The sequence below is a fragment of the Pteropus medius genome, unplaced genomic scaffold, assembly GCF_902729225.1.
Source record: "Pteropus medius unplaced genomic scaffold, Ma_sr-lr_union100, whole genome shotgun sequence".
NCBI lineage: Eukaryota > Metazoa > Chordata > Mammalia > Chiroptera > Pteropodidae > Pteropus > Pteropus medius.
Genome location: NW_024340696.1, coordinates 19,590,675 through 19,615,136, shown reverse-complemented (window position 1 = coordinate 19,615,136; position 24,462 = coordinate 19,590,675). Strand labels below are relative to the sequence as shown.

The 24,462-nt window shown below is 35.6% G+C and overlaps 1 protein-coding gene, 1 non-coding gene and 1 pseudogene across 2 annotated transcripts in view; all 3 read left to right on the top strand.

The window, feature by feature from the left end:
* The window catches only part of CKAP5 (cytoskeleton associated protein 5), an 87,573-nt gene that overhangs the window by 47,483 nt on the left and 15,628 nt on the right, over nt 1-24,462 (top strand). Inside the window, exons 14-35 of the mRNA XM_039868512.1 lie at nt 161-274; nt 561-671; nt 1,626-1,718; nt 3,768-3,953; nt 4,538-4,632; nt 6,967-7,024; nt 7,113-7,238; nt 7,868-8,007; nt 8,147-8,321; nt 8,893-9,006; nt 10,055-10,183; nt 13,454-13,648; nt 14,039-14,174; nt 15,215-15,303; nt 17,052-17,177; nt 18,402-18,551; nt 18,846-19,049; nt 19,259-19,394; nt 19,832-20,025; nt 20,982-21,154; nt 22,323-22,496; nt 22,717-22,837. Coding sequence (XP_039724446.1) covers nt 161-274; nt 561-671; nt 1,626-1,718; nt 3,768-3,953; nt 4,538-4,632; nt 6,967-7,024; nt 7,113-7,238; nt 7,868-8,007; nt 8,147-8,321; nt 8,893-9,006; nt 10,055-10,183; nt 13,454-13,648; nt 14,039-14,174; nt 15,215-15,303; nt 17,052-17,177; nt 18,402-18,551; nt 18,846-19,049; nt 19,259-19,394; nt 19,832-20,025; nt 20,982-21,154; nt 22,323-22,496; nt 22,717-22,837 — 3,039 coding nt within the window. The remainder of the gene's footprint in view (nt 1-160; nt 275-560; nt 672-1,625; nt 1,719-3,767; nt 3,954-4,537; nt 4,633-6,966; nt 7,025-7,112; nt 7,239-7,867; nt 8,008-8,146; nt 8,322-8,892; nt 9,007-10,054; nt 10,184-13,453; nt 13,649-14,038; nt 14,175-15,214; nt 15,304-17,051; nt 17,178-18,401; nt 18,552-18,845; nt 19,050-19,258; nt 19,395-19,831; nt 20,026-20,981; nt 21,155-22,322; nt 22,497-22,716; nt 22,838-24,462) is intronic.
* On the top strand, nt 11,195-11,314 carry LOC120610227 (uncharacterized; annotated as a pseudogene).
* Nucleotides 19,521-19,631, top strand: LOC120610842 (small nucleolar RNA SNORD67). The gene has a single exon (XR_005655016.1). It is a non-coding gene; the product is annotated as a small nucleolar RNA SNORD67 (small nucleolar RNA).

Sequence of the window (24,462 nt, the reverse complement as noted above, 5' to 3'; positions counted from 1 at the left end):
TTTGTATATATTTTGAAATAGTCACCACAGAAGTCTAGTTAACATCTGTCACTGTGCGTAGTTACAGTGATCCCTCATTTTAATCAAGAGGGGCCCCAGAAATTTAAGAACCACTGTTCTAAATCCTGAAGTGATATAATTCTTTTTTAATTGCTTTTAGGCTGGCGGGCCACCTAAGAAGGGGAAACCAACTGCACCAGGAGGCACAGGGAGTGCCGGAACCAAGAACAAGAAAGGATTGGAGACCAAAGAAATAGTGGAGCCTGAGCTCTCGGTCAGTATTATACAGTATGCCTCAGACCCGCAAAACCATGGAAAGGCAATACCTATGAGAAGATTTGAGTTTGTTCTTTGCTGAGTTCTACAGCACATAGTTAATTGATACTTCTTAGCTCTTTGAAACTGCCTTAGACTTCCCCTTCATTGTAGTAAAATAGAAGCCTCAGATACTATAGCATACCTATAGGAGTGTTCTTTTAGTTTTCTCTGAGGTATTTTTACATTCTTATCATCTGTTTCCCTAAGCAATTTTTTAATTTTAATATTTTTGTATCTTACAGATAGAAGTATGTGAAGAAAAAGCTTCAGCTGTCCTGCCTGCTACCTGTATACAGCTTCTAGACAGCAGTAACTGGAAGGAAAGGCTGGCCTGTATGGAAGAGTTCCAAAAGGTAGATACATAAGGATGAGTCGAGTGTGAAAGAAAACTACATTATATAGAAGTGGTGAAATTGACAAATGAAGGCCTTGTCCTGATTGCTGTGTTTTATAACCAGTGAACATATTAACACCTAAGAATTAGGTGGGGTTTTTGTTTGTTTTTTTAGCTTCATAGGTTTATCTTTCAACACCTGCTTCCTGTGGTTTCTATAAGCTCATAATTTAGTACTTAAGAAAATTAGATTTATTCTGAATTATAAGGTTTGGATCAATTTTAACATTATGGTATTTGTTCATTAATATTATTAGGCAAACAGATCTTACTATCTGAACCACCCCTCATCCAGTTCTGTTTCCCTCTTTGGCGTCATGATTCTTGGAAGAGCAGACATTATCACTTAGTATGAGAAGCTCTTCTCAAAAGTCTGTGTTGCAGAAAAGGTGCCTGGCAGTTCATTTTAGTTTATACTCTGTGATCCTAATGAGGAGAGGTGCAGAGAAACCAGAAGAGCACTGGGACTTGAGGCAGGAGGCCTGGCTACGAGTCCTGCATCTGCCACATGTCAAGTTTAAACCTGAGTTTGTGCATCTTTGAAATTTAATACTTAACCATTTCTAACCTATGAAACTTTGCTGTGATTTTAAGAAAGTCAAATTAGGTAGTTTCTGCCACACTCCTAGGCAAATGAAAACTGTGTTACTATTACTTTTCTTTGAGCTGGTGAACTGTGAATTCCTAAAATGTGAAAAAAAAAAGTTTCAATGGTATTAATATAATAATTATACACCAAACATCTAACTTAAGAAACAAAACTTTGTAACAGAAATTCTGTAAGCTCCCTCTATAACCCTATTCATTCCATTTCTCTCCTTCTTCAGAGGTAACCACTACTTGATTTTGGTCAATATTGTTCCTTTGGAACTAATCATTACCCTTACCTCTTATTCTCTGGTTTTACTTCAAGGCTGTTGAACTAATGGACCGAACTGAAATGCCATGCCAGGCATTAGTGAGAATGCTGGCCAAGAAACCTGGATGGAAGGAAACTAATTTTCAGGTATTTTTAAATTGAAGATGTAATGTCTTTTATTGAAATAATTTCCATTACATCATTCTGTGGAGTAACAGAGAAGTGTAGTTTTGCAAATGATTTTTAGCTTTTTATTTTTTAATCACTCAGCCAATGTATCATCCAGTTTTAAATGAATAATATATGTTGTTTGTGTAATGTATATACGTGCATATTCTCATTATTTAGGCCTAGAAGTCCTCTACTCTAACCTTTACATATTTAAAAGAGGAGTAAATAGTGAGATAGCTCCTTATTTGTTTGGATAAAAAATAAATGCAGTCTTTAAATTGCCAATGAAAAATTACCACATAGTCTGTTTAACTAATTAACTGATAATAGAGATGAAATTTAGCAGTACTATTATTTAGTCTAAAAAATTAGGTGTAAAGGAAAGCATAGGAAAGTGATACAAGAAGGAAAACAAGGAAAGTGTTTCCTTTTCTTCTTCTACATAAACATAGACCACATGCAAAGAAAATTTTTTAAATGTATCAGGTCTATTTTGGCATCCTGCTAGTCTCTTTTTTGCTTCTCTTCTGCCACCTCTTCCCTCTTTAGGATCCTTAGCTTCCTCGCACACTGTGTTCCATTAGCACTGTGTTACATCACCTCATCCATACCATCCTGTTCCACAAAGGCTGCCCTCTTCCCCTCACACCATTTTTAAAACTCCCCTTTGTGCAGTTTCTCAGATAGGTGAAAGAAGCACACCTGATATGAGCTAACATGCCCATGTGTTCGATCTATAACAAGGGATAATTTTATTTTTTTACATATATATTTTTTCCCTTTATAACAACTTTATTGAGAGTGTAAAACTCACCAATTTAAAGTGTACAATACAGCGAGTTTTAGTATGGTCACATAGTTATGCAACTCCTGCCACCATATAATTTTAGAATATTTTTGTCACTCCAAAAAGAAACCCTATACCCATCAGCAGTCACTCTTTATTCCTCCCCAAGTCCCCACCCCAAGTCCCTGGCAACTATTAATCTCCTTTCTGTCTGTATGGAGTACTTCTAGACATTTCATATAAATAAAATGAAACAATATGTGGCCTTTTGTTGTCTAGCTGTTAGAATGATATTTCACTGTTCATCTATGTCGTAGCATTTATCAATTGGTAAATAATATCCTATTGTATGGATATACAACATTTTATTTACCCAGTCATAAGTTGATGGGCATTTGCCTTGTTTCTACTTTTTGGCTATTGTGACTAATGCTGCAGTGAACATATGTGTACACTTTTTTGTGTGAACATGTTTTTAATTCTCTTGGATATATACCTAGAAGTTGAATTGCTGAGTCACATGGTAACTTTATGTTTAACTTTTTTTGAAGAACTGCCAAACTGTTTTCCAAAGTTTTTGCACCATTTTGTATTCAAACCAGCAAAGCAAAAAGTTCCAATTTCTCTCTGTCCTTGCCAACATTTGTTATTTAAATATTCAAACAAGGACAAAGGGAAATATGTATGGGTAATAGGGTCCCAAGTCACAAACATCTGTCATTACATTAACCTCATGAAATCGTTTTCCCCAGCTTCTTTCATTCTTCCACTTAAAAACCTACAAGTTCTTTAAATCTCTCAAGTTCTGTTTGTGTGTGTGTACATAAGGGTTATAGTTTTTTGTGGGCAACTCTAGTAGGCACTCTGAGTTCTATAGTTAGTACAGTCATTTATTAGGTATTTCAAGATGTGTATTCAGTACTTTTTGGTAATAATCATGAGGAGGAGAATATAGAAATTAATATTTTCAATTCATGAACTTTTCATGTTGTAACATTGTTAATATTTCAAAACATTGAATAATTTGTTTTTTTTTCTCTCAGCTGTCACTTAGCTACTTTACTCAATAACCAAGGACAAAAATTATTTCGTATCTTTGTTTAAAGTTCTGATTTTAGTTTACTCATGTTCTCAGTTGTGCTTAACTGTGTTGTATCTTCAAGCTGCTGTAAAAATAAGTACATAAATAAATGTCTTTGGCTTACTTATAGCTTTATAATAACTGTATCCTTGTTCAGGTGATGCAGATGAAGCTTCACATAGTTGCTTTGATTGCCCAGAAGGGAAATTTTTCAAAAACTTCCGCTCAGATTGTCTTGGATGGCCTTGTAGACAAGATTGGAGATGTGAAATGTGGGAACAATGCAAAAGAAGCTATGACAGCAATAGCCGAAGCTTGTATGTTGCCATGGACAGCTGAGCAGGTCAGTGACACAGAGGTCTCTTTACCTAAGTTTTCCCGATTTTTTCCCAAATTTTAATTTAAGGTTACTAATTAAGCTTTAGTTCTTGTCTTCTCAAGTAAAGCCATTTTTGATACTGTTTTTATTTTTACTTTTAATGATACATCATTACCTGGTAATTAAACTCTGTCTAAATCAAGAATATTGTAATGTAGGCAGATCACTTTATAAATTATATAAATGTCTAACCACAGTTCTGAACACCTAAAACTAATGTAAAATAATATTGAATGTCAACTCTAATTGAAATATAAAAATTAAAAAAAGAAAAAAAAGAATAATAAAGATGAGAGTAATTTTCTCTTAAGACATTATAATCCAGAGTATTCACTAAGGAAAAGTTGTAAACAGTCTAGAATGCTATTATACTACTGACACTTACCTCATTTTCTTGTATAAGTTAAATATTTTATTCCTAAAAGCATTCTTGCAATTGTTTTAGTATCGGAAAAACCATGCTTAATCTACTTCTGCCTTAGTGTCATGCTATATTTCTATGAGAAATATGAGAGAAAACACAGATTTTTTTTTTTCTCCTGCTCTAGGTTATGTCAATGGCCTTCTCACAGAAGAATCCCAAGAATCAATCAGAAACTCTGAACTGGCTGTCAAATGCAATAAAAGAATTTGGTTTTTCTGGGTAAGTCAGAAAAATCCAATACAAAATAATTAAATGTTTCGCTAGTCTTTAACTGGTGATTATATTGTAGCTATTTCTGCTTAATTTCTAAAAAGCCAGAGCTGGGTTATCTAATTTATATAAAACAAAAACTATGTTTGTTTCTCAAAAGTCTGTATAGTTGCTCTTTGACTTACGATGAATTACATCCTGATAAACTCATCGTACATTGAAAATATCAAAAATGCATTTAATACATCTAATCTACTATATATCAAAGCTTAGCCTAGACTACCTTAACCGTGCTCAGTTGGGCACGGTTATCCTCTAGTTGGGCAAAGTCATCTAACACGAAGCCTATTTTTTAACAAACTATTGAATAGCTCATGTAATTAAGAATGTGTATATCTTTTTCACCATTATAAAGTAAAAAAATCAAACCATCATAAGTCATCTATATTGGCCTGTGCTCCTTCATTTTGATATCCACTAACATTAGCATTCTCTAAGTTGTTTTTTCTCAAATGTTATTAACTGTGCCACAGAAAAGCCAATTCCAAGGGTTTCTGGTCAGATAACATTTGGAAATTATTACATATAATCACATTTGTTTAGAGACCTATAGTGCACATTGATGAATTAAAGGCTCTCAGAGGACATGCCAAGAGAGAAGCTTATTTAACTTTGTTTAACCCAGTGTTTCTCAATCTTTGGGTTTGTTTTATTTAACAAAATTTTATAGAGCTAATTTTATGCCAAGCACTTTCTAAATAATAATTCATTTGATTTAATCCTCACAAAAACCATGTGAGGTATTGTTATCTTTATGTTATAGATGAGTAAACTAGGGCACAGAAAGCTTAAGTAATCTGCCCAAGTCACAGGTAGGACGTGGGAAAGCCAAAATTTGAATGCAGACATTCTGGTTCTAGGAGAGGATATTATAACTGCCATGCTGTGTCGCCTTCTCTGTATCATGCTGCTTTTTACAAGCTGCCTCTTAATATCTTGTAAAGTGGTGTTCTGAGTTCTACCAAATGAAGAAATACTTCCGAAGAAGATATCATTCAAGTGTCATTCAAGCAAAGAATTATTTGTTATGTCAGTATCTATAGTGTCCTCCCATAGTTGAGGGTATTATTATAATCCTTTCTTAATTACATAGTCTTTAATGTAGGACTAATCTCTTGGCATAACATAAAAGCCAGGTGAATATTTTTCTGTTTTTTTCTTTATCCGTGATCTTAATTCATTTATTCAGCAATTATATATGAGCACCTATGATACTTGGTCATTTGTTCCAGGCCCTGGGAATACATCATGAACAAGATTAAATTCCGGCTTTCATGGGACTTATATTTGAGTAAGGGAGTTGACAGTAAACAATAAAAGGTATAAGAACAACAGAATAAAAATACAGAATAAGGAATCAGGTGGTAACACCTAGTAATGGTTAGGATGGTGTTAATTTTCTATAGAATAAAATAAGAGTACTTCTTCAAACAATGAAGTTTGAGACCTTTAGGACCTGAGGGGGCTAGCCGTGATAGTCTAGGAGAAGAACATTCTAGACCAAGGGAATAGCAGCAAGTGGTAGGAAACACTTAAAAATAGCAAGGAATTATTGTTCTTCAGAATGTAGCTGGAGTAGAATAAGTGAGGGGGTAGGGAGTGGTAGGAAATAAGATCAGAGAAAAGAACAGGGGGCCAAGTCATGTAGGGCCTCTAAGTTTTGAATAAGCTGGAAACCATGAGAGAGGATTTTGAACACAAGAGTAATAGGATCATTCTGACTATAGTTAGAACAGGATCAAAGGCAGAAGCAAGAGACTACTTAGTAGGTTATTGGAATAATCCTTTCAAGAAATTATCGTGGCTTGGACATACTTTGTAGAGATGGTAGTGGTATGACTCAGAATATGTTCTGAAAGTGGAACTGAGCAGGATATTGGGCATAAAAGAGAGGAGTCAGGGATGGCCTGGACAATTTGAAGGATGCTGTGGCTCTTTACTGAGGTGGGAAAAACTGTGGGGAGAACATGTTTGGGGGTTGGGGTGTGAACAGTCAGGTTTTAATAGATATAGGGTGACATCTTCTAGACATACAAGTGGAAGTGTCACAAAGACAGTTGGATATCTGAATCAAGTTCAGGAGAGAAGTCAGCATGAGATTTAGGAGTAATTGTCATTATAGATAGTGTGTAAAGCTCACGTTAAATAAAGTGAGTATAGAAAGAAAAGAGATGATATTCTGGGGACATAGCCAAAGGGAGCCAGTTCTAGAGTCTGGCTTTATAAAACTCTATTGAGTGTTTTGAGGGTTTTATTTTTAATTCTAAATGTTATTTCTTCTAGATTGAATGTGAAAGCTTTCATTAGCAATGTGAAGACAGCTCTCGCTGCGACAAACCCAGTGAGTACATACCGCATGTATAGGAACAGTACAGCCATCTCTGTGGTTCTGCTCTGATTTGGAAAATTATTTTTGTTCTTTCCACCAGGCTGTGAGGACTTCTGCCATCACCCTGCTTGGTGTGATGTACCTGTATGTTGGTCCCTCTTTGCGAATGTTCTTCGAGGACGAGAAGCCTGCCCTCCTATCCCAAATAGATGCAGAATTTGAGAAGGTAAGGATTCCACAAATTACACAATCTATTGGTAGACTTGAGAAAGCTCATATTAGTTGTTTAAACTTTTAACCCTTTGGAATGAAGAATATGTATTTGCTTTTATATGCATACAGTCTCCCCAGGAAGAGTTCCTAAGAAATTGATGACTGTGTGTGGAAGAGAACAGGGTGGCTCTGGTATAGGATGGGAGAGTTTCCTCTTTATATCCTTTGTTCCTTGGGAACTTCAAACATTTTGAATGTATGATCTATTCAAAACATACATTTAAAAATTTTTAATTAAATGTAACATTTAAAAATTTTTAAATAAAAAATCTTGAACCTCCTTGAATAAACTTTCTAATAGAAATTGCTAAGTTTTGATGGACTTGCTCTGTATTGTCTTGGGCACACAAGTCAAAAGACAGCTTCATGATTGAGAAGTTAGATTCTAACAGGTTTGTATAAAAGTATCTTTTGCCATATAGTGTCAAAATTGAAATCTAAATAGGAATTAAGACAGGTACTTTGTAAATATTAAGTATTGTGAAGGAATATGAAAATTTGACACAAGCACCTTTCTCTAACTTATTTGCTCTCATATTCTTCAAGTTCATTATCCTCATTGGTTTATTTGTTTTTGTGTAGATGCAGGGACAAAGCCCACCCGCTCCAACCAGAGGGATTTCCAAACACACCACAAGTGGTACAGATGAAGGAGAAGAAGGAGATGAGCCAGATGATGGGGGCAATGATGTTGTAGATCTCTTACCAAGGACAGAAATCAGGTAGGCTTGCTGGAAATGGTTTATTTGATTTATTGTACTAAATTAATATGGTGCCTTCTCTTTCTCAGTCGGTATTTCTGTGACATCATCATTTTTTTTAGGAGTCTGGGATTAAGGGATCGCTCTTTTGTTTTTTCAGTGATAAAATCACTTCAGAGCTGGTGTCTAAGATTGGTGACAAAAATTGGAAGATCAGGAAAGAAGGCCTAGATGAAGTGGCAGGTATTATCAATGAAGCAAAATTTATCCAACCAAATATAGGTGAACTTCCAACTGCCTTGAAGGGTCGACTCAATGATTCAAATAAAATCTTGGTACGTAGAACATATGCTTGTTCTTTTTCTCTCTCCTCATCCTCCTGCAGGAGGTTGCTTTTCAGTGTCATCATCACCAGCAAAAAAATCAGTGGTCACTTTATTTGCTTTGAAGTAGAAATAACTTTCTTTAATTTCTTAAGTGTGCCTCAAGATATGTTTGGTAGACAGCAGGTTTGTTTATCAAATTTTCATGAATCTCAGATTTCCTTTTTATAAGACTCATATTAAATATCTTTATATAAAACCACTTGTAATACACATAACCATGCTTAATTTCTAATTTTTAAATTTGGATTCTTATGTCAGGATTTTCTTAAACTAGGCTTTACTTTGAAGTTAGAAAGCAGTATAATCTTTGGTCTAAAATTCTAATACTCCATTTTATGAGCTGATGATAAAAAGGCCACTGCCTAAAAATTATTCATAAGCTGATTAGAATAACATAAAGAGCTGATTTCCTGTCTTTTAAGTGCACCAGTAACTTCCTAATGTATTGACTACATAACAGCCTTATAAAACTCTGTACACAGCTTGCTCATAACTTAAAGTGTTGGCTCTTTCTATGCAGGTGCAGCAGACGTTGAATATCCTCCAGCAGTTGGCAGTAGCCATGGGCCCAAACATCAAGCAACATGTGAAGAACTTAGGCATCCCTATCATTACAGTCCTTGGAGACAGCAAGGTAAACCTGACTCTTCACTACAGCTCCATTCTGGAATAAGGCAGCCACACTCTGGGGCTAAGAATAATTCTCTTTTCTTATATGTAAGAATACATGTAAACAGTTTATAAGCTTTGTAGAGAAGAGACTATTAGGAGGAAAATAGTAAACATTTTTCTGTCCCAGAGAGTATTAATGTGACCAGATATATCACTTATTAGTTTTGTGACCCTTAAATAAGTTATTTATCTTTTGAGATTCATTCGTTTTATCTGTGAATTTCCATTCTCTCAGAATTAAAAAAGAGTCTGTACATAAAGTACCTGCACCTGTTTCATATAGTATGCACTCAAAAAATGGTTGCTATTATAATTATGACATCATTGTTAAAAGTATTGGTATAAAGAGTGAATAAATATATGAATTTTCAGATCATGTCTACCCTTTTCCCTGAACTGCCACAGCAGAATCTTCTACTTCAGTAAGATATTGGCAGTTTCACAGTCCTAGAATTTGTCTCATTAAATGTTGCAGGCCTGTTATATTTAGCCCTAGATTGAATATTTGAATGTCTCTCTATTTTTGTGTGATTCATTTAATGTGAGGAAATGGGTTATTTTAATATTGTTTATGTCAATAAGTCCTTCTCATTCTATGAATGCAAACTAATATGAAAACTTAAATGTTAGAGCAAGTCACAACCATCATGAGTTCTCCAACATATAAAATTACATCCTTTAGCAGATAATCATAGACATAAAAGCCTACAGAGATTCAGGAAACAACACCTAAGAGTTTATTCCTCTTACATAATATTTTTGCCAACCTAGGTCACTGTTTTGCCTAATTAACAGTACAAGATCTTCATAATTTGAAGTTTTATGTTTTTACTTTAATTTGGAGATTTAATAAATACAACTGTTCAACTAGATTATATTTCAAAGAAAATGGTTCCAAGTATGTTCATGTGGACCTAAGAGAAACCTCCATTGTTCACAAAATAACAAGCTTTTTATTTCTTACCTCTAAACCTGGTTGATGTTATCTACTAATTCTCTCTTCAATTCAGAACAATGTTCGAGCTGCTGCCTTAGCAACTGTGAATGCTTGGGCAGAACAGACAGGCATGAAGGAATGGCTGGAGGGAGAAGATCTTTCTGAAGAGCTCAAAAAGGAAAATCCTTTCCTGAGGCAAGAGGTTAGTACTACAAATACATGTGCTTTGCTTGTGTCTTTTACCTTTTCAGAGGCTTAGAGCTACCTAATAAATATACATGCATGGACAGAATGTGTTTTATTGTAAAACAGTTAATAAATTAAACCAAATTCAAGGAGCTTTTGTATTTATGTGCTTTTTTCTTTCTTTCATGTGCTTTTTTACCAATAAGACTTTTTAAAGGACTAGCCTTTTCGTGAAATTTTCTCTTTTCTTGCACTCTTAAATAGTGAAATAAGAGGTTTTAATTCGACCATTAAAGTACAGTTAACATTCACAAATCCATCAGCATAATCCATCATACCAATAGGCTAAAGAAGAAAAATCATAAGATCATATCAATTGACATAAAAAGATTTGAGAAAATCCAACACCTATTCATAATAAAGTCTCACAGCTAGTTAATAATAGAAGAGAATTACCTCAGCTTGATAAAGAGCGCCTACAAAACCTCTGCAGATATCATCATACTTAATGGTAAAAGCCTGGATGCTTTCCCCCTAAGGTCAGGATCAAGGCAACAATGTCCACTTTCACTACTGTTATTCAGCATAGGGTTGTAAGTTCTAGTCACTGCAGTAAGGCACAAAAAAGAAATGAAAGTAATACAAATTAGAAAAATACAAACTATCCATAATTGCAGAAAACATGACTGTCTACATAGAAAATCACAAGGAATCTACAAATAAACTCCTAGAACTAATCGAGTTCAATAAGATTGCAGGATATAAAATCAATACACAAAAATTAGTCACATTTCCTTAAATTACAATGAACATGCAGAAATCAAAATTAAAAACAATACCATTTACAATCACTCTAAAGAAAATAAAATCCTTAGATATACATTTTAGAAAACAAATACAGAATACGTATACTGAAGATAACAGAACGCTGATGAAGGAATTCAAGGAAGACCCAAAAAGATGGAGAGACATGCCATGTTCATGGATTAGACTCAATGCTGTAGAGATGTCAGTTCTCACCAAAGTAATGTGTAGGCCGTGCTACTCTGAACAAGCCCAATCTCATCTGGTCTTGGAAGCTAAGCAGGGTTGGGCCTGGTTAGTACTTGGATGGGAGACCACCTAGGAAGACCAGGTGCTGTAAGTGTAAAAAATTAAAAAATAAGAGATTGTAAGCTGACAAGGTCCTTGCAATCTGTGAGGTCAACCAAGGGTTGCCTCGCCTAAAAAAAAAAAAAGTCCTATCAAAATGGCAGCACTTTTTTTTATAGACAAAGACAAGCATATTCTAAATTTTATATTCTAGTTAAAAGTCTTGACGAGAAAAAAACAGAGTCACTCTAACATATATTAAAGCTACCATAATCCTAATGTAAGTAATCAAGACACTGATACAGGGAGATAGGACACAGATCAGTGGAACTTAAGAGGGAATCCAGAAACAGACCCACACAAATATAATCAACTAATTTCTGACAGTTACTAAATTAATTCAGTGGAAGAAGGAGAGTCTTTCAACAATTGATTCTGGACATCCATAGACCAAAAAATAAATCTCTCAATAATCTTCTATAAAAATCAACTCAAAATGGATCATGGACTTAAATATTGAACATAAAACTATAGACCTTTGAAGATAACATAGGAGAAAATGTTGAGGATATAGAAATTCTGCAAGCAGATAATTCTTAGATTGACACTAAAACCACAATCCATCAAAGGAAAAATTGTTAAAATGGACCTCATCAAAAGTAAAATCTTTAACTCTACAAAGGACCATGTGAAGAAGGTAGACAAGGCTACAGAGTGAGAGAATATTTGTGCACTATATCTGATAAAGAAGTGTTATACAGTACATATAAAGAATTGTCAAAACTCAACAGTAAAAAAAAAGTCTAATTAGAAAATGAGCAAAAGACGTGAATAGACATTTCACTGAAGAGGATGCAGCTGGCAAATAAGCCCATGAAAAATGTTTCAACATTGTTATCAGGGAAATGCAAATTAAAGCTACAATAAAATATCTCTACTCACCTATTAGAATTACTAAATTAAAAAATAGTAATAACATCAAATGCTGGCAAGGTTGTTGAGAAACAACACTGCTGGTGGAAATATAAAATGGTACAGCCACTCTGGAAAACAGTTTGGCAGTTTCATATAAAACTCAGCATGCAATTTCTGTATGACCCAGTAATTGGGCATTTATTCCAGAAAATAAAAATTTATGTTTACACAAAATCCTATACACAGATGTTTATAGGGCTTCATTCATAATAGCCAAAAAAACTCATAACAGCCTAGATATCCTTCAACAGGTGAGTGGTTAAACTGTTGTATGTCCATATGGGTAATACTATTTAGCAGTAAAAGAAATCATTAATACATAGAACAATTTAGATGAGTCTGTAAGGAATTATGCTGAGTAATCAAAACCAATCCCAGTTACATATTGTATACAAAACATGTTTGAAATGACAAAATTTTTAAAGTGGAAAACAGTTAGTAGTTACAGAGATTAGGGAGGAGCAAAGGAAGAGAGAAATAAATGAGTGTGGTTTTAAAAGGGGCAACATGGGGGTTCTTACAATGGAACTGTTCAAAATCATGACTGGTGGCAGATGTATTAACATACATGTGATAAAATTGTATAGAATGTACACACACAAATGAGAACAATTAAAGCAGGGACAATCTGAATAACATCAGTGGCTTTTTCAATATCAATATTACTGGTTGTGATACTATAGTTTTATAAAGTGCTACTTATTAGAGGAAACTAAATAAAAGGTGCATGGGATCTCTCTATTATTTCTTAGAACTGCACAGGAATCTAATCTCAATAAAATTCAAAAATATAGATAGAAAATTGTTTTAGAAGTATAGAGAAAAACTCACTGTAAGGCTGAAAACAGTAGTCCTGGTAGAACTTCTCATCTTCTGATCAAATAAAGGTTTTGTGCCTTTCTAGTTGAATAGTTCTTGAATTTAAAGAAAACAAGATAAATGAGAGTTTTTCATCTCTAAAGTACATTAAGAACTATTAAAACTTTATAATTTAATGCCCAAGTATGGTTCAAAGAACTGTGTCCCTATTTTAAGGTGGTCATCTTTGCATATATTTACATAGCACAGTTCTTAATGAAAATTACTGATTTCATATTGGAAAGTTGTAGTGTAAGAACTAATTCAGTGTTTGGTACTGATAGAATCATTAAGCCTGAGGTCATAAATAATAACAATTTTCCACTTGAAGTGTGTAACCAGTCTTCGTTTCTTTTGGCAGCTTCTGGGCTGGTTGGCTGAGAAACTACCAACTCTTCGTTCCACCCCCACAGACCTTATCCTGTGTGTTCCCCATCTTTACTCCTGCCTAGAGGATCGCAATGGAGATGTGCGAAAGAAGGCTCAAGATGCCTTGCCATTCTTCATGATGCATTTAGGATATGAGAAAATGGCTAAAGCTACGGGGAAACTAAAGGTACTACACCTTGCTGCTGCTGCTGCTATTGTTAAAAGCCATTGGAAAAATATTGAACATGAATTTATATAGACAAAAGACCATATTATGTCCTTGGAGTTTAAATTTGAAATCCTATTGAGAGCAAAAATAAAATATTTAGCAGTGTAGAACTTCTCAAGAACATGTTGACTCTGCAGGAGTGAAATTCGTGGCCTTCTAGAATGGTAGCTAATTAAGCGTGACTTCATAATGTGTGTTATTTCTCTTATACTGTGTGCTGCCTCCCTTACTTCACTGGTATTTCAAAACTGGGACCTCAAGGATTTGTTTGACAGGGGATATGTTAGTAAGCATAGCATGAGTGTATCATTTATGTGGCCTCTCACTTCTGTTATATTGTCTCCATAGCCAACTTCTAAAGATCAGGTATTGGCCATGCTAGAGAAAGCCAAAGCTAACATGCCAGCCAAGCCCGCTGCACCTGCTAAAGCAACTTCCAAACCAGTGGGAGGGTCAGCTCCAGCCAAATTCCAGGCTGCCTCAGGTAACTCTATTTCGAGACTGTTAAAGGGGAAGGAAATAGCCCAAGGGAACTCTAAAAGAAATCCAGCCTTCATTTTTTATCACATTTCCTCATAGCTCAGATCCCAAGCCCTCCCTCCATCTCTTATTTGTCAAATTACCTATCTTATGCCAGGAACTGTACTGAGGGTACAAAGACGATTCATTTGATTTCCAAGTCCAAAAAGGAATTTGGGAGTAGCACATTGAAATACTCCAGAAAGTGAGTGTTCCATCCTATTTTGAAGGTTTCCACAACTGTTTTCTGTTATTGGATATTATAATTAGAGGAAGAATCGGGACCATCTAGCTTAATCCCCATTACTAACAGATAAGGAAACACAAAAGGTTAAGTGACTTCAACAAAGCCAGACAGCCAACAAGTTCCTGAACCGGCATAGAACTCTACTACTTACTCATTCCCAAATGAGTTCTTCTGATTTTGGTGGTTTACTCATCCATTCTAATATTTGCTAATCATTTTTAAGGGAAAATTCTTGATTTCTTCATCCTGATATTAAAATTTCATTATGTAAAATAAAATTCTAAATAGTAACCACTTCTCTTCTAGGCTTATATAATATTATTCTGCTTAGTGGGATAGAAATTGTTGATACTATAATATTTGAAATTTTACATGTGTAAAATTATTGGTATCAAAGTATATATTTAATTGTAACATTGAGATCTTGCTCTGTAGTAAATACTGAGTATCCAAGATGACAAGCCCTACCCTTGAAGTATCAATCTGGCAAAAAGGTTTTTTTTAACTGCTGTTTAGAAAATAGTTTTAAAACTGCAGTTTAAATATTGGTAAAGCAGGTGTAGATTTATTGAATTAATTGATTGAGGTTATGCTTAAAGAGGAATTCAGGAAGAAAAAAGATTGGGGGAAAAAATCTAACCGACTTTATAAATTGACACATTTAAAACTGTAGGTTTTCTCATTATTATATATTTAACCTACCTAGAATAAAGAGATTTCAGAGTTTATATTTATAGTACATGCTTTTTTTCTCAAAGCACCTGTTGAAGATTCTGTTTCCAGCACTGTAGAACCCAAGCCTGATCTGAAAAAGGCCAAAACTGTAGGAGTTTCCTCTAAAGCAAAGGTATGTTAGCTCTGCATACTTAGATGTAGAATTACTTTTAAGTGTGTTTTATACACTGAGTCATTCTAGGAAACATAAAGAAAGAAAATTACTACTCTTCATATCAAATTTTAAAGTACGTATATATATATAAGGTTTTGAGGCTAATTTTTTAATAAGGCCCCCAAACAGAGATATCCTGCTCTCAAGAGGTGTTGTCATGATTTCTGTCATGCAGCTCTTTGGAGGAAGATTTACAGTAGTGAAGAGAGAAGGAAATCATATGTAGCTCAGACAGAATCATCACCTTGGCTGATTTTGATTTGAGAAAAGGAGGGTAATTAACTTCCTTTAAATTTAGCACAGTTAAGTCATCAAAAGGTGTTCTGATTAGTTTACAAAGACATTCAGTCACCACACCAATGGGACTTATCACCAATCTGTTTAGCATCCATGCAGAGTTGGACAATTTAAAGAAATATGTTCAAATACTCAATTTTAAATATTTCCATGGGTATCTTTTCTCTTAAATTTTTTAATCACAGCAAATTATCAGTTTTTATATCAAGATTCAAAGCTTGTCACTGTATTGAGTAATGATTATTTAATAATTACCAAAAAATTGTAGAACTAAGCAATAAATAGTAAATTCATAGCAAATATAAATAGAGAAAACTATTTCATTTAACTGCATGTAACTGATGAAAAAACATCAGAGTGGAAACTGTTTATTACCTAGCACATTTACTGTTATATGCTCATTATAGAATGGGTGCTCTGTGGCCGTTGGTCTGATACTACAATTCTTTGTTTTCCTTCCCTACACATGGCCCCTTTAACTCAGCGAGTTAATTTAAATGGGTAATTATCTTCCAAACTAACCAATGAAGCTGTTTTTTTCTCTTCTCTTCCCTGTCCTCATCCCAAATTTAACAAGGACTTATTTTAGTACTTTGATCACAAGTGCTATGAAATATTTTTGACTTTGTTCTTAATGCCATACTTTTTTTTTCAGTCCTTTGCAGTTTATAAAGCAGTTTCACATATGACCTCATATTTGTTTTAACTGAATGACTTCAGTGTTAAAAGTGGAAAGAAATTCTGGCCTACTGGAATAGTGGACTCTTGCTGCATTTATAGCAATAGATCCAGTAGTGAAATTCAAATATTATATATATGGAGTGTTCATTATTTTCTTTCCATCTGATACAAAGATTCTAAATCTTAGATTATTTTTAAGAACCACTGTAATAACTTAAGTATTTTAAATGTTTCTAGCAACTTTCTCTAGAAACAGGTTCAGAGGGTCTACAGTTATATTCCTGTGATAGAGATGTATTCTATGTGGAGAGAAAGGGAAAAGCTTTCTCAACTAAGTGATGTGAAATGTATGAATACTATTCAAAATGTCATTAATATGGAAAGCTAGCTATAAATAGTGTTAAAAATCTCAAGAAAGAAAACTATCCAATAAACAAAAATAGCCCATGGCCCAGACCTATGAAAGATAATAGAGCTATTCCAACTACATTACATGCCAGTTCAAGGACTAACCAACAGTTACGTAAGAATATTATTAGAAACATTTCTAGAAAACCTGTACAGAAATGTAGTAAGTGCAGGATTCTATGGCTCATCTGTTTCTTTCGTGTGGAATATAATGTAGAGAGGTGCTCTGGTTAGTGTAGTGCCCTTTTACTAGGCAGCAACATCATATTCTCAAGGAGCAGTAGCCTCTCTAACCAATGTACCTTGAACCGTGGCTGTAGAGTGCACAAGGAAAGAAAGTGCCGAGCAAAACCAGCTTAAAGGAGGATGAAGATAAATCTGGTCCTATTTTTATTGTTGTTCCAAATGGAAAGGAGCAAAGAATGAAAGATGAAAAGGGATTAAAGGTAAGAAAGGAATAAGACTCCTCAAGAGTTGTTTTTGTTTTGTTTTATGATCGAGAATAATTTTGCTGTCTGGAATTCATATTATTGAGAAATATCTAATAATTAACTGAATCTTTTGCTTATAAGTTATGTCTTGTTTCTCTAAGACTATGGGAGCATTAATTCCTACAGAAGAAACTACAGAATGGAACTATTGCCTATTTTTCCTCCAAATAGAAAGAAGTTGTTTTAATTTTTAGAATCAAAGAATGGAAAGTATTAATTGATTTTTATCAACTTTATATATGTAGCAAGCTACTTCTTTAATCTATCTTGTACCTGATACCTTAAAAGACAGATTGCTGACTATATACAGCTAGTTTAATCATTTCTCTTTTGACGTCGTTTTGGTTTTATTAGGTAGTTAAAATTTTTTTTATTGTATACATCGTTTAAAAAAAATTCAAGCAGTACAAAAAGTGCAGAGCGTAGTATGAAAAGTATGTCTCCCATTCCAGTCTCCCTCCACAGAGAGGATATTATTACTATTTTTTGTGTATGTGTATTACTCCAGAAATATTAATATTTCATACCTGTGCAGATATGTATAAATATATGGCCCTACTTTTGCACAAATGAGAACATGCTGTACTCTTTGTTTTGTGTCTTTTTTCTTTTAATGATATTTGAAATATCTTAAAGATCATTCCTTATCTGTATTCCATATGTACATTCATTCTTTTTATTGGTACAGCATATGTATGTACCTCTCTTTAACCTCGGTCCTCTACGTCGAACATTTAGGTTGCTTCTAGTCCTTCAGTGTTATAAAGTACACTGCCAAACGCGTCTTTGAAGGTGACCTTTGTGCATATATGTGAGTGTATCTGTACTAAACTCCTAGACTGGTTATATATGTTTTATATTTTAATGTTTCAAATTTTTCTTTTATTAAAGTTGTACCTTATTTTATTAAAGGATCCACCATGTAATACAATAATAGAACATTGATTTTTCTAGTAAATAAGAATTGCCAACAATTCTATTCATAGTTGATTTTCAGAGTTAAGCTTCCAGAGGTATGACAGCTTAAAGAGTACATTTTCATCCATATTTAATTACAAATTAATCTTGTTAATTTTAAAATATTCTGCTGATTCTTGCAGCTGCTTTACATAGGGTTCTCTACTTTATTTCAGTTGAACACCTTACATCCCTTTTTCTCTGCTGTTTTTCTTTTTTCAGGTGTTGAAGTGGAATTTTACTACTCCACGAGATGAATACATTGAGCAACTAAAGACTCAGATGTCTAGCTGTGTGGCTAAATGGTTACAGGATGAGATGTTTCACTCAGACTTTCAGCATCATAACAAAGCCCTTGCTGTCATGGTCGATGTAAGTTTGCAATAGATAAATGTGTATGTGTCTCATACATGTGGAAATGCTGAGCCCTGTGAAATAATTAGAAGTTTGCATGACTTGAGAAGGAACTGGAATATTACCATGTTCTCTATTTTTAGAGCTATAAAGCTATCTTATTGTTTGATAGAATAAATGACTGTGTTTATAATTTTAGATATTAAATGGAGGCTTAAAAATCTATAATTTTCTTTTCGGTCTCTAGTAAAATTTAAGTACTTGCCTAATAGAACTTAAATTTTTATGCAGTCTTATTTGTCTTGTTTTAAGCACTTGGAGAGCGAAAAAGAGGGTGTCATTGGTTGCCTGGATCTTATCTTGAAGTGGCTTACCCTGCGGTTTTTTGACACCAATACAAGCGTCCTAATGAAGGCTCTAGAATATTTAAAATTACTCTTCACCCTGCTAAGTGAGGAGGAGTATCATCTTACTGAGAATGAAGCATCTTCCTTCATCCCCTATCTCATCCTCAAGGTAATGTGCTTTTCTCACTCTGGAAGACTGCTCAAGTTTTCAGCCGACCTCAGTTCCTCTACTTTTATTCCTTCTCCCTTTTTCCATGTATTATGAGATATCTTCCCCCACTCATTTCCATGTCCTTATTCTTTAAAGATCCAGTGAAAAATGGGTGGCGGGACCTTCGCTATTCAGAAAATGCCTCACTTAATCATTATGTTGACTAGGTTGGAGAACCAAAGGATGTCATTCGTAAAGATGTCCGTGCCATCCTGAACCGGATGTGCCTTGTCTACCCAGCCAGCAAGATGTTCCCCTTCATCATGGAAGGAACCAAATCCAAAAACTCAAAGCAGAGAGCAGGTGAAGCAACAATTTAAATTGAGGCATGAGTCTGTACAGCAGGGACCTCTAAAAGAAACAATTTATAGATGAACAAGGAAACATCTTCAGTGTCTGTGTGGTTGATTCCAACCTTCTGATTTGGACTGTGAGAGTGATGAGTTGCACACTGGTGGAGCCCTAGTATCAGGTGATACGGACACCACTCAGTACCACCCTGGTGACAAAATCAAGTGCACAGGGGCCATCTGACTCACAGGCATCCCTTTCTTCCAGAAGCACTTGCTTTAACACCGTTGTTTCATTGTGTGTTTTATAGGAAGGCAGTAAAAAATTCCAGGTGAAGCCAGAATAAGATTTTAGTCCTTAATTTATGCCAACGGAAATGTTTCTAGTAAAGATATGTCCCTATGCCAAATGTGCATTGTCTCATTAATCTAGCCTTTCTGCCCCATCAGAGTGCCTGGAAGAACTGGGGTGCCTGGTCGAGTCCTATGGCATGAATGTTTGCCAACCAACCCCAGGAAAAGCCTTAAAGGAGATAGCAATTCACATAGGAGACCGTGACAACGCTGTGCGCAATGCTGCCCTCAACACCATCGTCACAGTATACAATGTACATGGGGATCAGGTGTTCAAACTTATTGGAACTGTAAGTGATTTTTCTTTTGAACATTGTCAGCATGTTGTGAATTGCAAGGTCACTTAGATGTCAGTTTTAATGCCATCTCAAGTCTTGCTGAGTTTTTGCCACTTTGTATGAAACTCAACCTATCAGTGTGTCCTAGAATCCAGATAAACCCTGGAGGGTGTCTCTGATTATTGTAAGATATTTAGGGTTTGTTTTATTGGAAATCAGATTTTCTTTTCTGAGCATTCTACTCAAAGCAATTTGCTTTAGAAATGAGAACTATTTCTGAGTCAAGACATCGAGCTAGTCTGAGATTTCAGTTCTACCTGGCAATCTGCTCTGTAAATGTTAGTGCACTTAGTTTTTGGTGAACAAGTTCTCACTATGTGTAATGTGATATTGGTACCTGTCGGAACAAAAGAGTCTGGAGCTATAGCCATGAGCCAGACTCCCAGGCACATTAGGTTCTGCTTCCGACTCCTTCCTTCCTTTGAGCCAGCCACCACTGTGCCTGGACCTCAGTTCTTCACTCCATTTACCTCTTCTATATTTACACTGAGCTTATATATTTTTACTTGTATTAATCTAATTAAATCCTCATTATGGGCTACTGAAAGAGATAAAGCAGATGGAAATTTTACAGATGACCAAAAGTGAAGCTTCTTGCTCATAGTCACATAGCTAGCGAGTGGTCGCACAGCAAAAGTGAGGATACTTCATTTAATTTTTGACTTTTCTGTTTGTAGTTATTAATAGCCTTTCCTTTTGTGTTCTTCCTTCATATGTTATAGCAAGGCAGGTTTTAACAGTAGTTGATTTAAATGTGTAGATAGTGTTTTGAAAGTAAATTTATCCTAACATAATAGATTCTGTTTGCTTCAATCTGAAAATGGATAGTCTTGAGTCCTCCAATTAATTAGGTTTTTAATTATAGTGGAAGTGTATGCTAATAAATTAAATTGGGCCTCTTTTTACAGCTTTCTGAAAAGGATATGAGCATGCTCGAGGAAAGGATTAAGCGATCAGCAAAGAGGCCTTCTGCTGCACCAATAAAACAGGTGGATGAGAAACCTCAGCGCACACAGAGCATAAACTCCAATGCCAACATGCTACGCAAGGGACCAGCTGAGGACATATCCTCCAAACTCAAGTATGTAGATGGGGGTCGTTGTCTGAGAACATCTCTGTGGACTGTGCCTTGTGTGCTCAGAGCTTATCCTGTGACATAATCTTGAGTTCTTGTAGCCATTATCATGCATGACAAAGTGTCTGGGTAAATGTCTTGTAACCAAATGTTTAATCCTTCAGTCTTCATTGTCTTTGTCTTTGTCTCAAAACCACTTCTAAATAGTCTTGTGCCTTCTTTCACTGCTTTTCCGTGGACAGAATTATGTATCGCACTTATAGGATGTAAGTACTGCCTGCTAATTTCTCATTAGCAGGGCTCTTATATCTTTCTAACTTCTGACTTGGATTCATCCCCTCTGGAGGGTGATTAGCTTAGAGTTTATAACTGGGGTAGAGGGTGTCCATAAATATCCCATGAATCCAGCCTTCCACGAAAGTCCACTGGCTACCAGAAGTGGCAACTCAATGTCGTGTGGGTAAAATTTGTTATTTATTTAGTCATGCTCAGGTTTCTCTTCTTTAGATAATGCTAAGTAAAATGCATGCAACCCAGAATTGGCTTAGGGACTCAAAATACTGCCTTTTAAGCAAGACAGCTCTGTTTTGGGTTGTATCAACAGTGCATTTTGAACAATTTGAATTTGGAAACTTTGAATACCTATTACTTGGATATAATTCTGGCCCTGACCTAACAAGAGTGAATATTCCTAAAAAGAAGTGACTGCCCCTCCAATTATAAAACATGCTGAATACTGCATGGAATGATGCTTATGATTGGAAAAACTTAAACACTGGTTAATTTGGTAGAAAAGAACCAGCCAGTCCAGATTTTCTTAAAATTTTGCCCAAAAGTAGTGAGCTTTGAGTCAATATAGGTGTATTTTATTATTTTCTGTCCCATCTGAAATAACAAAACAAGGTTTGTTGGCTTGAGTGAACTAACGAGAATACTTATAATTTGGCAGGGACTATAAGTGGAAATTAAAACTATCTGCTCTCAGAGTATCCATGAACCAGTGTTGTTGCCCATCAAAGGCCCTTGCTTAGACTCAAAGATTTAAATTGTTCAGGGGGGCTGAAACCAGAAGTTGAACATCTGTCTTGAAGCTTTGGGGCAACCGACAGTGCTACTCTTGCCCTTTGGTTAAGAAGTGTATTTTAGTTCAGGAGCCTCCTTTTGCTCTCCTTAGCCAAGCTCGAAACATGAGTGGGCATCCGGAGGCAGCCCAGATGGTGCGCCGAGAATTCCAGCTGGATCTAGATGAGATTGAGAATGACAATGGTACAGTCCGATGTGAAATGCCAGAACTTGTTCAACACAAACTGGATGACATTTTTGAACCGGTCCTTATTCCTGAACCCAAGTAAGTTAACTTCTTTCATTTAAGGATAAGCAGTTCATGATCATCAGAATGCAAATGTGAAAAGAGCTCTCTGTGCAATTAGAACTTTTTAGAACTGATTACTACCTGGCTGACAGGAGTTCTTTACTAAGACCTGGATCTAGTGGGGAATTACATAATTCCAACTCATTGGGATGTCTTGTAATAAAGATTGAATTTTTCCCTTTGCTCTGCTCTCTAGAATCCGGGCTGTTTCTCCACACTTTGATGACATGCATAGTAATACAGCATCTACGATCAATTTCATTATCTCCCAAGTAGCCAGTGGTGACATCAACACAAGCATCCAAGCTCTGACACAGGTAATAGGGGTAATACCCATAAAATAATTCCACTGTTGGATAAACAGGCTGTAAGAATAATGGTTACATACTGGTCGCAGTGTTAAAGGAAGCAGACAGCATTCTGTACCACTTTGGTGAAAACAGTGCACAGCGACTAGGCATCACTTGCCTCATAGGATATAGCTCTTATAGAGCTTTGCTATTTATAAGTCCATTCATTCACCAGAGACTGGAAATACAGCATAGAGTAAGTAAGGATCAACTCTCAGGGAACTTACGTAGATTTTGGTGGACAGAGATGAAAAAGTAAACAAGAAAATGTCAGGTGATATAACTTCTGTGTAAATATAACTCAAATAGGGTGATAGGAGAGAGGAACTGAGTAGTTACTTTGGTAGTCAGGGGTTCAAGCAGAGGGAACAGCTAGTATAAGGCTCTAGGATAGGAATGAGCTTGGCAAATCAAGGAAACAATACAAGGCCCATATGCCTGAAGCCTAGTAGGCAAGGAGGAGAGTGGTATAGAATGAGAGTGGATCATGTAGAGCTTTAAAAGCCCCAAGGTAATTTGTTTAGATTTTATTTTAAGTGTGATGAGAAACCATTAAAGAATTTCAAGTAAAGAAGGTACATGTTTTTTAAAAAATCATTCTCTTCTTCCTCTTCTCTGACTGTCTAGTCCTAAAGCTCATATAGAGCAAGGTAGGCATCTGCTTTGTGGCAAGGGAGTGGTAGTGGGGCCACAGTGGCCCAATGTGATGGTCTCAGAGCCCAAGCCTTGTAGGGGCGGTGTTATGTAGGAGGCGTGACATGCAGTCGGGAGTCAGAGCCCAGGTAGAATGAAGAGGATGTCTGTGCAGACAGTCTATCCAGCATGGTATTAGGACCCCAGGCAGGATGAGGAGGATATCCACGTGTGTTAGAGGGACCAGGGCAGCATGCAGGTGGCTCGGAATGGGGAGTCAGAGCTCAAGCAGAAGTCAGCATCTGTATGGGGAAGGACTGCTGGCAGAGGTGAGAGATTGGTTACACACAGAGGGATTGGTCAAAGAAATACAAGGAAAATAGCCACATTTCCTACTATCAGAGATGGGCAGTGCAAATATTGGAGGAAAGCAGATGCAGTGAACTCTGATATTGGACTAGAATTAGATGAGTCAGTATGAATTCATGGTTTTCAATATGTAGATATAGACATATCAATGTAAGTATATGTATATGGCACAAATGTATGTTACAGATAATATATATATTCCCTAGCTCTTTTCACTAAAAGGACCTGGGAACAGCAGTACCCCAGCAGCAGTGAGCACTCCTACATCTTGTCTTCTAACTACCATTACCATTTTCTACTAAAAGGAATGAGGGCTTCTTGGAAAAGTAGCTGATTCCAGGGCTGAATCAGGGAAAGTACAAGATGATCCTGAAACATCTTATTGTGCCAGACAGCAGAGATAGGCTCAAGGAATGATAGGGACATGTCAGAAGTACCCAGAGGCCAACTAGAACAGACTCCCTGCTTGAAAGGGGGACAGTTTCAGCATCAAAATAAATAATGATAGTGATGACTTATAACTCAACAAACAATAAAATTTAGTAAATTTATTGGATTCAATAAAATAATAAAATAGGCTATCATAAATT